This window comes from Ahaetulla prasina, chromosome 15 (genome assembly GCF_028640845.1).
Source record: "Ahaetulla prasina isolate Xishuangbanna chromosome 15, ASM2864084v1, whole genome shotgun sequence".
Classification (NCBI taxonomy): domain Eukaryota; kingdom Metazoa; phylum Chordata; class Lepidosauria; order Squamata; family Colubridae; genus Ahaetulla; species Ahaetulla prasina.
In genome coordinates this window covers 13,885,646-13,900,861 of record NC_080553.1, presented here as the reverse complement: position 1 = coordinate 13,900,861, position 15,216 = coordinate 13,885,646, and the positions used below count along the sequence as shown (strand labels likewise).

At 44.9% G+C, this 15,216-nt stretch overlaps 1 protein-coding gene across 1 annotated transcript in view; it reads left to right on the top strand.

The window, feature by feature from the left end:
* Positions 1-15,216, top strand: part of DTX1 (deltex E3 ubiquitin ligase 1) — a 49,552-nt gene that overhangs the window by 20,305 nt on the left and 14,031 nt on the right. Inside the window, exon 2 of the mRNA XM_058158600.1 lies at positions 7,480-8,170. Coding sequence (XP_058014583.1) covers positions 7,480-8,170 — 691 coding nt within the window. The remainder of the gene's footprint in view (positions 1-7,479; positions 8,171-15,216) is intronic.

The following is a 15,216-nucleotide window of genomic DNA, read 5'->3' as shown; positions in this document are numbered from 1 at the left end:
GACTTCAACTCCCAGAGTCCCTCAGCCAGCAAAGCTGGCTGAGGAACTCTGGGAGTTGAAGTCCACAAGTCTTAAAGGGACAAAGGTTGGAGACCCCTGCTCTAATTGATCCACTGATGGATTACGTGACCTCAAGTTCATCGTTGATGCTCAGATAGATTTTTCCATGATAAACTAGTCTGAAGCCAATCTTTGACCTCTCCCACCAGCAACGGATAGATTCGAGAATTGATTCCTCTCACGGATTCAGCCCGAGCTCTCCAGTTTTCCTGACAGGATTTTCACTCTTACAGTACGTCACAGAAGTGAGTACGCCACCCCCTCACATTTTGTAAATATTTAAGCATATCTTTTCATGTGACAACACCGAAGAAATGACACTTGGCTGCAATGTAAAGTAGTGAGTGTACAGCTTGTATAACCGTGTAAATGTGCGGTCCCCTCAAAATAACGCAACAGCCGTTAATGTCTAAATTTCTGACAATAAAAGTGAGTACACCCCTAAGTGATAATGTCCAAATGGGGCCCAAAGTGTCAATTTTTTTTAAAAAAATTTACATTTATATCCCGCCCTTCTCCGAAGACTCAGGGCGGCTTACAGTGTGTAAGGCAATAGTCTCATTCTATTTGTAAATTTACAAAGTCAACTTATTGCCTCCCCCAACAATCTGGGTCCTCATTTTACCTACCTTAAAAAGGATGGAAGGCTGAGTCAACCTTGGGCCTGGTGGGACTTGAACCTGCAGTAATTGCAGGCTGCTGTGTTCTAATAACAGGCTTCTAACAGCCTGAGCTACTACGGCCCTATTTTGTGTGGCCAACATTATTTTCCAGCACTGCCTTAACTCTCTTGCGCATAGAGTTTACCAGAGCTTCAGATTTTGCCACCGGAGTCCTTTTCCACTCCTCCACTCCCCACTCCTCGCTTTTGTGGACACCAGTTTAGATTAATGCAGCGGTGGAGTTCAAATTTTTTTTACTACTGGCTCTGTGGGTGTGGCTTGGTGGGCGTGGCAGGGGAAGGATACTGCAAAATAAGGACCGTGGTGTGGCTCAGGCTGTAAGAAGCCTGTTATTAAAAAAAACACAGCTGCCTGCAATTACTGCAGGTTCTAGTCCCACCAGGTCCAAGGTTGACTCAGCCTTCCATCCTTTATAAGGTAGGTAAAATGAGGACCCAGATTGTTGGGGGGGCAATAAGTTGACTTTGTAAATATACAAATAGAATGAGACTATTGCCTTATACACTGTAAGCCGCCCTGAGTCTTCGGAGAAGGGCGGGATATAAATGTAAACAAAAAAAAATTTTTTTTTAATCCCCATTCCCACCACACTCCAGGGGAATGATGCTGCAAAACCTCCATTCCCTCCCCAGTCCAGGGGAAGGATACTGCAAAATCCCCATTCCCTCCCCACTCCTGGGGGAAGGATACAGCAAAATCCCCATTCCCTCCCCACTCCTGGGGGAAGGATACAGCAAAATCCCCATTCCCACCCCACTCCAGGGGGAGGATACTGCAAGATCCCCATTCCCACCCCACTCCTGGGGGAAGGATACTGCAAAATCCCCATTCCCTCCCCACTCCTGGGAGAAGGATATTGTAAAATCTCCATTCCCACTCCACCCTGGGGCCAGCCAGAGGTGGTATTTGCCGATTCTCCGAACTACTCAAAAGTCCGCTACCGGTTCTTCAGAACCTGTCAGAACCTGCTGGATTTCACACCCCTGCATTAATGACTGTGTGTTGCGTTATTTTGAAGGGACTACACATTATACTGTTATACAAGCTGTATACTCACTACTTTACATTGTAGCCAAGTGTCCTTTCTTCAGCGTTGTCGCATGAAAAGATATATCGTATTTTTCGGAGTATAAAATACTCCGGACTATAAGACTGCTATTTTTTTTTGGTGAGGAAAACAAAAAAAAAGAAATCTGCCTCCCAGCAATTTTGCCTCGTTGCAGCAAACAACGAACAGCCGGCTTTACTTTCATTTTCGTTTTCAGTATAGCTTGATTAGCACAAGAAGAAGAAATAAATCTGCTCCCAGCAATTTACCACCTTGCAGCAAGCAGCAGAGGCCCACGCAGCAATAGGCCATGGCAATCCCTGCAGCCTGAAACAGCTGAGAGTCGGGGACAATCAGCTGGTGCTAATCAGGCTGTGCTGAAGCTGAAATGGGCTGTTTCTTCATGCTGCAAGGAGGTTAATTGCTGGGAGGCAGAGGTCAAAGGGTGGGGTCCAGTGGGTGGGCGGGGCTACATTCGGTGTTTAAGACGCACCCAAATTTTCACCCCCTTTTTTGGGGGGGGGGCAAAAAGGTGCATCTTATACTCCGAAAAATACGGTACTTAAATATTTACAAAATGGTGAGGGGGTGGTGTACTCACTTCTGTGACGTATTGTATCTCTCCTGGAGTTGTCAAGAAGAAGGACCACGGGCAATTTTTTTTTATCACCGCTGCCTCTAAATACCAAAAGAGCAGAAGCTGTTTTGGAAAGTCAACATCTGGTGGACTAGACGTGGTTTGCGGAGTCATTAATTTAATAATAGCCCCGAACTGTTTGGGAGGAAGAGGAAGAGGCCATGATTAAAGAGCTAGCTTGGAAATTATGGGAGGTGATTGTGGAACAACCCGGAGTCGACAACCACAATTTATTAATTGTGCATGTTGTGGAATGTCAACTCTTGTTTTAAAGTCCATGGTGTCATGAGGCCCTGGGAAAATGGGTTACTGGAGTCAAACCACAAGGAAACGCATTGCACCAAGAGAGGAGAATGTTTTTAGCACAGGGTTGAACTCGGGGGGGTCCTTGGTGCTCTCTGAGTTTGGTGGGTTTCTTGCAGACGTTTCATTACCATACTAGGTAACATGATCAGTGCTAGAAGAGAAAGGTTTGTGAAGAGGAGGAGAGAGGAGAAGGCGTCCTTGGTGCTCTCTGAGCTTGGTGGGTTTCTTGCAGATGTTTCATTCCCCAACTAGGTAACATTATCAGTGGTAGAAGGGAGTGGGGTTTGTGGAGAGGAGGAGAAAGAGGAGGAAAAAAAGGACTGTGGGGTCCTTAGTGCTCAAATGTAGCAACGTTGCTTTCTTACAAAGAGCCCAAGAGCCGTTGCTGCTCTTCTAAGCCTTATGGGAGGGGCCAATCATCTCCTGGCCTTACTCCTGAGTCATCCTTTTTGCTTTAGCTGCTCTTGCCTTCTGGCAGCTCTTCGAATGCGTGCACTAGGAACAAGCTCTTCCTGTTCCTCTACCTCTCTGCTGTCTGCCTCTGGAGACTCCGGAGTCCATGCATCGCTTCCAGATGGCCCTGGCCCCATCTCTGCCTCTGACGCAGAGCCCTCATCCAGGCCTTCCCCTGACTCCAGGACTGGCCCATGGTCCTCCCCAGCCTCCTCACTGTCCAACTTCACAGCCATCTCCGCAGACTGCTGGCAGACCATAACAGAGGCAGCCGTGGGAGTGAGATTTCCACTTCAAAGCAATTTTCAAAGTGCTCGGAGGCACGGTTGAAACCCGCCAGGAGGATAATGCATTAGAAATCCAGAGGCGATCGGATTGTTAATGAAGTTTTCCCCTGATCCCTTGTCTGAAAGGATGTTTTTGTTTAAAATCTCAATCAGAGGAAAGCACAGAGCATGGTGTCGAAAGCCATTTTCATTACCCGAAAGCACCGCGCGGCTTTAATTAATTACAATTAAGGAAGGACGGAAAACAGCCGAGATGAAAATTACTTCTCAGAACTTAACCATGTTTGGTCAAGCTTGCAGTCTTCAGGGTAGCTCGGCTTGCACAAGCGAGAGAGAGCGAGAGAGAGAGAGAAATAATAATAATAATGCAAAATTGCTGAGCCGATCATCCTTTTCAATAGAAGGGTTAGAACAGAGTCAGGAAGCCCCTTGGGTGGGGTCGAAATGATATCATAGGAAATCAAAAAAATATTATTTCTTTTTTATGGGGGGGGGAGGACTGTTGAGAATGGAGAGCTTTTTGAGATTCTACATATATATTTTTAGGCAGAGCTGAATAATTTAGCAAACCGCAGTAGAACATAGAATAAAAGGGACCTCAGAGGTCTTCCAGTCCAACCCCCCTGCTCAAGCAGGAGACCCTATACCATTTCAGTCAAATGGTTGTCTAATCTCTTCTTAAAACCCTCCAGTAATGGAGCACCCACAACTTCTGGAGGCAGGCTGTTCCCCTGGTTAATTGTCCTCACTGTTAGGAAGTTTCTCCTTAATTCTAGGTTGATTAGGTTCCACCCATTGTTTCTTCTCCCGCCTTCTGGTGCTTTGGAAAATAAGTTGATCTTCTCTTCTTTGTGGCAGCCCCTCAAATACTGGACTTGTCCCAGCTTCTGCCAACCTAGCAGTTCGAAAGCAGGTAAAAAAAATGCAAGTAGAAAAAATAGGGACCACCTTTGGTGGGAAGGGAACAGCGTTCCGTGCGCCTTTGGCGTTGAGTCATGCCGGCCACGTGACCACGGAGACGTCTTCGGACTGGCTCTTCGGCTTTGAAATGGAGATGAGCGCCGCCCCCTAGAGTCGGGAACGACTAGCACAGATGTGCGAGGGGAACCTTTATCTTTAAAGTAGGTGTACTAAAGCCCACTGAAGCTTGTCCAGCCTTTATTTTCAGGTTCTCTGCACCCTTTGCATTGCAACCTTGATTCAGGCCCCCTCCCTTGCCTTCTGGATAGCATCTCCGACCCACCCACTCACCCACCCCAGCCCCTTTGCCCCTGGGATCTTGTTGCTGGAGAGGGCTGCAAGCCGAAGCCGCAGGCCGCTTGCCAAACCCATAGCTGGCTGAAAGCAAACACCACGGAAACTGGTAGCGTACTGCTGCTTAGTTTTACGAGCCCCTGGGGAAGGATGCATAGTTAACGCAACACTTCAAACATCATTATTGATTGCATGCATGGACTCTGGCGCACGCGGGCTGCATCAGCAAACCCAGGCAGGGAGGAGGGGAGGGGAGGGAGGGGAGGTGGTGCAGAAAGTGTTTACGTGTGTCTGTGTCTCTCTGTGGGTGTGTGCGTGTGTGCATTGTGTGTGCATCTTAAGCAATGGAGCCCTTCATTATCAACTGTGCAGGGACTAAAAAATAGAGAGAAAGATCCCCGTTTGCTTGCAAGTATCCTGCCTTTATTCTTGTTTTGCAAATAATTCGAGGTGGCGAACCTATCCAACACACTTTCCTCCTCCAATTTTCCCCCCACAACAGCAACTACAACCCTGGGAGGTGGGTTGGGCTGAGAGACAGAGGAGCCCAAAGTCGCTGAATCAGCTTTTAAGATGGGACTAGAACTCACCGTCTCCTGGTGATTGGCCCAAAGTCATTAAATCAGCTTTCATTGCTAAGGTGGGATTAGAAGTCACTGTCTCCTGGTGATTGGTGCAAAGTGCATCCAATCAGCTTTGATGGCTAAAGTGGGACTAGAACTCACCGTCTCCTGGTGATTGGCCCAAAGTCACCCAGCTGGCTTTCATAGCTAAGGAGGAACTACAACTCACTGTCTCCTAGTGATTGGTGCAAAGTCACCCAGCTGGCTTTCATGGCTAAGGCAGGACTAGAACTCACTGTCTCCTGGTGATTGGTGCAAAGTCATCCAATCGGATTTAATGGCTAAGGAGGAACTACAACTCACCATTTCCTAGTGATTGGCTCAAACTCATCCAGCTGGCTTTCATGGCTAAGGTGGGACTAGAACTCACTGTCTCCTGGTGATTGGCCCAAAGTCACCCAGCCAGCCTTCATAGCTGAGGCAGGACTAGAATTCCCAGTCTCCCAGTTTCTATCCAAGTGGTCTAACCACTAGAACCAAGCTGGCTCTTCCAATTCCATTTTTCCCCCCCAAAACAAACCACAGTGATTTAAAAAAATCTTATATCGGGTATTAAGCCCAACAGCTTTCCTAACCTGAGGGTCAGAGACTATTTGAGCCAAATTGGGCTTGCCCACCCATCTTTTTCTCATCTCCAAAGGAGACCTTTTCTGCCTGCTGCCTCTGGATGCCTTCTGGGTGTTGCTACAACAAACATTCATTATTCTCCTGGGTATCTTTCCATCCATGCTGGGCTCCTCCCTTTGTTTCAACCGCCTGGTCAGTCTGGAGCAGAGTTTGGTTAGTCACAGGACTTTGCCCTCTGGCCATTCCGACCGGTCAGCCCAGCCATTGTTCTATCTTACCAGGCCTTGACAGGTAGAACAATGCCAGCTTTCCTGTGGATATTTCCATGCAGCCTGAGGGAGGGAGGGAGGGAAGCTTCTGTTCAGATATTCTTGCTGATGTCGCCATTTTGGTGGTCACTTTTCCGTTTTGTGCTCCTCAACTCCCAGCAGATTCTATCAGAGGTCATTGTGGAAGAACTTTCCTTCCTTCCTTCCTTCCTTCCTTCCTTCCTTTCCTTTCCTTCCTTCCTTCCTTCCCTTGCCTTCCTTCCTTCCTTCCTTCCTTCCTTCCTTCCTTCCTTTCCTTTCCTTTCCTTTCCTTTCCTTTCCCTTCCCTTCCCTTCCCTTCCCTTCCCTTCCTTTCCTTTCCTTTCCTTTTCCATCCCTTCCCTTCCCTTAATTGCTCTCCTCCCCTCCCTTCCTCTCCTCCTCTTTCCTTCCCTCCCTCCCTCCTCTCCGCCACAATTTTTGCCCTGTGAACTTGAAAAGACGACATTCAAATCGAGAGAAATAGATGAAAATTTCAAAGGCTATGTGAAGTTTTAGTTGGGGACAAACAACCTTAGAAGAATAATGTGGTGCTCTCGATGTTTTCCTGAGCTTGGTGGTTTGCTTGCAGGCATTTCATGACCCAACTGGATGAAAGTCATCCCCACACCGCACTCCCATGCACTGATGATGTTCCCTAGTTGGGTCATGAGATGTCTCCGAGCAAAACCACCCAGCTCAGTGAGCACCAAGGACTTTGCTGTCTACCCTTAGCACCAGATTGCAGGGGGTGTCAAACTCGATTTCATTGCAAGGGGTGTCAAATTTCGATTTCATTGCAGGGGGTGTCAAATTTCATTGCAGGGGATGTCAAACTCGATTTCATTCACATCAGAGTAGTGTTTGACCTCGGGGGGGGGGGAGTGATCAGCTCAACATCAAGGCTCCGTTTTCACCTGTGACAGCCTCCTGCAGCTCTCCGCCAGCAAAAAGGGAGTTTGGAGAGGCTGCATGGGGCCCTCCCGAGCTCCGGTTTTCGCTGGCAGAAGCACCACAGGCCAATCCTTTGTTGTTACCAGGGGCCAGATCTAAGCACCTTGCAATCTGGATCTTCTGCCCCCCGCCCCGGGCCTTGTGTTTGACACCCCTGATCTCTTTGGACCCTAATATACCATGTAACAAAACAAGAAAACCCTTAGCGGCAGGTCGTCTCGCCTTTCCTTCGAATTCCTTCGAGCAACGCCACTGTTTTTGCTTCCATTTCCTGTGCCGTATCAGTTAATATCCACTCGATGGTCTCCTTTCCTTTGCAGGGACCATGCGCCCCGTCCGGAGAAATTTTTACGACCCTTCTTCCGCTCCCGGCAAAGGGGTGGTGTGGGAATGGGAGAACGACAACAACTCCTGGACGCCTTACGATATGGACATCTGCATCACCATCCAGAACGCCTACGAGAAGCAGCATCCGTGGCTGGACCTCTCGTCCTTGGGCTTCTGCTACCTGATTTACTTCAACAGCATGTCGCAGGTGAACCGCCAGACGCAGAGGAAGAGGCGTCTCCGGAGACGCATGGACTTGGCTTACCCGCTCATCATGGGCTCCATCCCGAAGTCTCAATCCTGGCCGGTGGGGACCAATTCTGGCCATCCTTGTTCGTGTCAGCAGTGCCTGCTGGTCAACAGCACCCGGGCGGCATCGAATGCCATCTTAGCCTCCCAACGCCGGAAAGTCTACTCGGGCAATAGCAACGGGACCTTGGCTGTCCGTCAGAGCAATACTTTCAACGGGACGGCGTTGTGGTCTTTGGGCGCCGTGCCAGCAGGAGGGATGATGTCCAAGATGGAGCAGTCTCGTTCGGCCAACGGGATGCAAGCTACCGCCACTTTCTCCCGAAGCCAGAGCGCACCCAACAATACAACCCAAGTGCCCGGTCAAAATAACTTGAACCGGCCGGGGACACAGCGTGCGGCCATCTTAAGTAGCAGAGCCTCCATCCCGCCAGGGTAAGTGTCGGAGACCTTTGGTGTTCCTCAAAGCACCGAGGTCAAATGGTCAGGGATGAAAATGAAGAGGACCAACGGAGTCCTCAGTGCTCGTTGAGCTGGGTGGTTGTCTTGTGGACCTTTCATTGACCAGCTAGGTAACATCATCGGTGCTAGAAGGGAGTGAGATTTGTGGAGAGGAGGAGGAGGAGGAGGAGGAGGAGGAGGAGGAGGAGGAGGAGGAGGAGGAGGAGGAGGAGGAGGAGGAGGAGGAGGAAGACTGTAGGTTCCTTGGTGCTCTCTGAGCTTGGTGGTTTTCTTGTAGATGTTTCACTACCCAACTAGGTAACGTCATCAATGCTAGAAGGGAATGAGGTTTGTGCAGAGGAGGAAGAGAAGGAAGAGGAAGATGAGGAGGAAGACTGTAGGTTCCTTGGTGCTCTCTGAGCTTGGTGGTTTTCTTGTAGATGTTTCAATACCCAACTTGGTGGTTTCTGAGCATAATAATTTGTTTGCAAACATTTCATTTCCCTACTAGGTAACCTCAACAGTGCTACTGAGTGTGTGATTGGCTCCTCCTTTATACAACAATAGCTTGTCCTGCCAATGTTGGTGGGGTTGTAATTTTCCCCTTGGTATTTGATGAGGATATTGTTGTTCTTCTTGATTGTTTGTCTGGTGTTAATCCCTGCTTATCTGGGTATTGGCTGCTGGAGACTATGCGGTTTGGTCATTTTATTTCCTTCCTTCTTCGCTTTTTATTTTGAATGGTGTGTAAATGTAACTTATCTCTGTGTGTCTATTAATGGCTGATTTGTCTGAATGGCAAGCTTCCAGCAATTTTTGGATGTAGCTTGATCTGCATATAAACTTGGTCTATATAAGCAGAGAGCAAACGGCCACACTGATTGATGAGGTTATCTTGTTTGGTAATAAAATGTCTGAAAGCAAACAATTGAAGACAACTCCGCAGTTCAACCGTGATAAGACGTCAAAGAGAGGTGCAGGAAAGAGGAAAAACAGTGAGAGAAAAATAGGAAAGAAAGAAAAAAGATACAAAGAACTCGCTCACGAATTCTTTACAGCAGTTTATAAGCACAAATTCTAACTTTCTGCGGTTAAACATAATTTTCCTTTTTCTATCATTTCTATCCTGTCTAATCATCAAAACAATAACTGATGACTTCATGGTGTGTTTTTTTTTCCTTTTCTGCTTGAAACTGTGCATGCTGTTCCTGCTTTTCTTGAACGTTACGTTTTGGCAAAGTTTTTGATAGTACATTGCATTTTGGCACTTCAAACGTACGCAATTTGGACCAGGTTTTTTTTTTTTACGGAAGATGCTTTCTGTATTTTTGTGGGGTTTTTTACACATTTTGGAAGGCATATTTTAATGCTGCAACTGGCGTCATCAAATTTGGGAGTGGGGGGGAAATGCACATCTTGGTACATACCTGGCTGCTAATTTATAGTTTGGGAAACTACAAAATAGTCAAATTTCTATTGATAGGACAGTATTGGAAGAAAAAAGAACTACCTACAATAGAAGAATGGATATTGAAAGTTGCTAATTTGGCTGAGATGGCAAAAATCTCAGCCTTTTTGAAAGACAATACGCAAGAAAGATACTTAAATGAATGGAAAAAAATGGATTGACTATATTTAAAATAGATATCAGACTAAGAGATATCAGATTGCCTTTGAATGATTAAGATGTATTATTTCTGATTGTTATGGGGGAGGTTAGGATCTGATGAGAAATGCAGGAGTATAATTGTGTTAGGAGGGAAAATTTTTAGCATATGCTTGTTTTATTTTTAAACTATACCTTGTATTTGTTCCGGGAAGTCAGAGGGGGAGGAGGAGGGTTTTGAAGGAGACGGAGGGGGTAGAGGGGGAGGGGGAAAGGGGGGGAAAACTTTTTTGTAAAAACTTTTTCAATAAAAAAAAATAGGCAAATTTAAGGAAAAAACCAAGCATTCTAGCGTCGGGCTAGAATGAATGCACCTGCTAGTTATTTGTATTTTGTATTTATTTTCTGTGCTGTTTGGCCAGATTTCCCATCTTCTACATTATTTATTGCAGATTGCATTTTTTTATTTAAAAAATCTCGTTTTGTAATACTATATTGGAACTCTCTCAGAGTCAGACATTATCCCCCAACAAATTAATTTTAAAAATAAAGAATATAACACCCAGCTCTGTTTTCTTTTAATTTAAACCTCTTTTGGGCTTGTTGTAACCCAGGCTTAAGTATTTAGTAGTAAACTCAGTCAGTTTAAAAACAAACAAACTTTATTAGAACAGCTGAGAATTAACTCATTCTCAGCGTTGTCCAAACTAAATCAAAGTAAATTCTTCCTAACACAATTCTTCAGTGTTATCACTAACCTTGGTCTAATTAAGCAAAGGCCTTTCTTGGCAAAAGTTCAAAAGCAGAAGACGCCGACAAGAAATAAATGCAGCGAGACAAGGCTATCAACATTGTTTTCCAGCAAAGAGCCCAAAGGCCGTTGCTGGTCTTTTAAGCCTTATGGGAGGGGCCAATCATCTCTTGGCCCTACTCCCGAGTCGTCCTCTTTGCTTGAGCTGCTCTTGCCTTCTGGCAGCTCTCCTCATGCGTGCATTAGGAACAGGCTCCTCCTGTTCCTCTGCCTCACTACTATCAGCCTCTGGAGGCTCCGGAGTCCGCACCTCCCTTCCCGATGGCCCTGGCCTCGCCTCAGCCTCTGACACAGAGCCCTCATCTGGGCCTTCCCCAGCCTCCAGGAATGACCCATGTTGTTCCTCAGCCTCATCGCTGTCTGACTCCGTTGCCAGCTCCGCCGGCTCCTGGCAGACCGCAACAGGGCTCTCCCAAATGCTGCTAACAATCTCGATTGTTAGTGGCAAACTGCAAGCAAGATTTTTTTAAAAAATTTGAATTTATATCCCGCCCTTCTCCGAAGACACAGGGCGGCTTACACAGTGTTAAGCAATAGTCTTCATCCTATTTGTATATTATATACAAAGTCAACTTTTATTGCCCCCAACAATCTGGGTCCTCATTTTACCTACCTTATAAAGGATGGAAGGCTGAGTCAACCTTGGGCCTGGTGGGACTTGAACTTGCAGTAATTGCAAGCAGCTGTGTTAATAACAGACAGACTTAGTCTGCTGAGCCACCAGAGGCCCTTTCTTTCTTTCTTTCTTTTTTAGTTCAAATAAAAGTGCCCCAGTTAAGCATCCTTGTTTAATCACGGAGAAAAGCTATTCAGAGTTCACTCAGAGGAGTTACAACAATCAGCCATAGATACTAAAAACCAATTGTTGTTGCCGCCTGCAATTATTGAAATATGACTATGTTCCTTAGCATGTTTTAATAGGCAGCTGAAAAAATTGCCCTTTTTCTTGATGTTCTTTTCAAAGACAACGTCTCTTGCTTTATCGTTAGGGACGTTTTTCCATGTATGGAATACAATGCTCTGTATTATTACTATTAGGTAAAGGTAAAGGTTCCCCTCGCACATATGTGCTAGTCGTTCCTGACTCTAGGGGGCGGTGCTCATCTCCGTTTCAAAGCCGAAGAGCCAGCGCTGTCCGAAGACGTCTCCGTGGTCATGTGGCCGGCATGACTCGACACCAAAGGCGCACAGAACGCTGTTCCCTTCCCACCAAAGGTGGTCCCTATTTTTTCTACTTGCATTTTTACCTGCTTTCGAAACTGCTAGGTTGGCAGAAGCTGGGACAAGTAACAGGAGCTCACCCCGTTACACAGCAGCACTAGGGATTCGAACCGCTGAGCTGCCGACCTTTCGATCAACAAGCTCAACGTCCTAGCCCCTGAGCCACCGTGTCCCTTATATTATTACTATTGCTACATGACTATTCCTAGCAGTATTACCACTGGTACCGGTATTAATAATAATGGCAACTGCATTTGGGACAATGCTTTTCAGATGGAAGTCTAAAGTGGCCTGAGGTTATTAATAATTTACTCTGCGGTTCAACTAAACTATTTAATTATTTATTAAACGTTTAATTTATTCTGCAAGTTATTAAAAGTTTGACCTAATAATTAAAACGATGATGACGATCATCATCATCATCATCATAAGCGATTTTAAAAAAAAATAGCTGGGTTTTTTCCCCTCCCTATTTCCAGATCCATAGTCTGGTGGAGTAAACAGCCCTTAGAATTTCACCAGCTGTTCCAATAATAAGAAAAATAACAATAGCAGCAATAATAATAGCGATAGCAATAATAACACCAGAAACAACAATAGGGACTAACAGCCATTTTATTATCTATCCTTTATTTATCATCTATCTCATTATCTATCTATCTATCTAGCTAGCTAGCTATCTTTTCTATCATCTATTATCTATCATCTATCTCATTATCTATCTATCTACACTATCTATCTATCTATCTATCTATCTATCTATCTATCTATCTATCTATCTATCTATCTATCTATCTAATTTTATTTATTTATTTATTTATTTATTGTATTTTTATACCGCTCTTCTCTGAGGACTCAGGGCGGTGTACAGCAAATAAAACATAGATATCCAAAAATTTTAAAATACAATATTCAATTAAAAATCTGATTCAATAAGCTGCATGTTAAAATTACTGAGTAAAAGTTACTAAATAAATTAAAACCCCTTTAAAACCCACTAAAAACCCTCAATATTAAAATTCAACAATTTTCTAGATTGTATTCTCTTCTCTTCTCTTCTCTTCTCTTCTCTTCTCTTCTCTTCTCTTCTAGAATAGAATAGAATAGAATAGAATAGAATAGAATAGAATAGAATAGAATAGAATAGAATTTTTTATTGGCCAAGTGTGATTGGACACACAAGGAATTTGTCTTGGTGCATATGCTCTCAGTGTACATAAAAGAAAAGATACGTTCATCAAGGAACAACATTTACAACACAAATGATGGTCAATATATCAATATAAATCATAAGGATTGCCAGCAACAAAGTTACAGTCATACAGTTATAAGTGGAAAGAGATTGGTGATGGGAACTATGAGAAGATTAATAGTAGTGCAGATTTAGTAAATAGTTTGACAGTGTTGAGGGAATTATTTGTTTAGCAGAGTGATGGCCTCCGGGAAAAAACTGTTCTTGTGTCTAGTTGTTCTGGTATGCAGTGCTCTATAGCGTCGTTTTGAGGGTAGGAGTTGAAACAGTTTATGTCCAGGATGTGAGGGATCTGTAAATATTTTCACGGCCCTCTTCTTGATTCGTGCAGTATACAGGTCCTCAATGGAAGGCAGGTTGGTAGCCATTATTTTTTCTGCAGTTCTAATCTCTCTCTCTCTCTCATCTATCTCATTATCTATCTTTTTTACATCGTGGCAACCAAAACTGAATGCAGTATTCCAATATTACAGTATTTTCTTTGAAGACTTTTCACTTTTCATCTAAGAAGCTTCTTCAGCTCCCCATCATCCAGTCAGAGCTGAAGAAGCTTCTTAGATAAGAAGTGAAAGGTCTTCAAAGAAAAATCAGAAAGTCCAGTTGCCTCTTGAAAAAAGCACCTTTGGGAGAGCAAACACAGGCATTTGTTCATAGTTACACCTTACAGTGCATTTTGTCATAGAATTAATCATTAGTCAAACATATAAAGAACGGTTGCAGGAACTGGGTATGTCTAGTTTGATGAAAAGAAGGACTAGGGGAGACATGATAGCAGTCTTCCAATATCTCAGGGGTTGCCCCAAAGAAGAGGGAGTCAAGCTATTCTCCAAAGCACCTGAGGGTAGAACAAGAAGCAATGGGTGGAAACTAATCCAGGAGAGAAGCAACTTAGAACTAAGGAGAAATTTCCTGACAGTTTGAACAATTAATAAGTGGAACGACTTGCCTTCAGAAGTTGTGAATGCTCCAACACTGGAAGTTTTTAAGAAGATGTTGGATAACCCTTTGTCTAAAATGGTAGAGGGTTTCCTGCCTAAGCAGGGGGTTGGACTAGAAGACCTCCAAGGTCTCTTCCAACTCTGCTATTCTAAATCTTCTCAGTTTACAGAAGATAGACTTTTTTTTTTCCAGGTTGGCATACTAAAAAGGGCTATTTGTATTTATTTATTAGTCAAAATGAAAGTGGAGAAGGTTGACGGCAAGTTCCTTTTGCACCCAGAAAAAGCCCGACCACTTTTTAAAGCATTGCTTTCTCGCTGCGCTTTGCACGCACTTCCTTCTAGTGCTGTTTGGCGTTTTTTTTTTCTTTCTTTCTTTTGGCTGTTGCAATTTTGAATGTTACACAACGGTTATCCCTCCTTGCAGGATCTGCTATGTCAACAACTAGGTAAGATGAGCCAATGGGCAAATTGCTGTCCCGAGATTTACTGCAGGCACCAGAGATGATTGTCAGAGTCAGCAAAAAGGAGTCGGAGATGAAGAACGTGTGGCTTGTGTGTGTGTGTGTGTAAGAGTGCGAGGAGGGACACAGTGGCTCAGTGGGTAAGGTGCTGAGTTTGTCGATTCAAAGGTCGGTAGTTCAGCAGTTTGAATCCCTAGCGCCGCGTAACGGGACAAGTGAGCTCCCGTGGCTTGTCCCAGCTTCTGCCAACCTAGCAGTTCGAAAGCACGTAAAAAATGCAAGTAGAAAAATAGGGACCACCTTTGGTGGGAAGGGAACAGTGTTCCCTGCGCCTTTGGCATTGAGTCATGACAGCCACATGACCACAGAGACGTCTTCGGACAGCGCTGGCTCTTCAGCTTTGAAACGGAGCTGAGCACCGCCCCCTAAAGTCGGGAACGACTAGCACCTATGTGCGAGGGGAACCTTTACCTTTAAGAGTGCTTGAAGGGTGCAGCAGTCCTTTTAGATTGTGAGTTGTGCATTTTTTAGGGGACTTTGAATGTGTGGAAGCAGCCCTCTTGCAAGTTATATATGGAAATCCAGGCCAGGAACGGGGTAGTAAGGTTAGTTGCTGACTGCAGGTGAAAGTTAGATATTTTGGCCCAAAACTGACGCCGAAGAAGTAAATTTGGCTGCCGGGTAACATTTTTACCTTTTTCTCTTTTTTTTGCCACGGTCGTTAAGCAAATTGTGTGGTTCTTAAGTG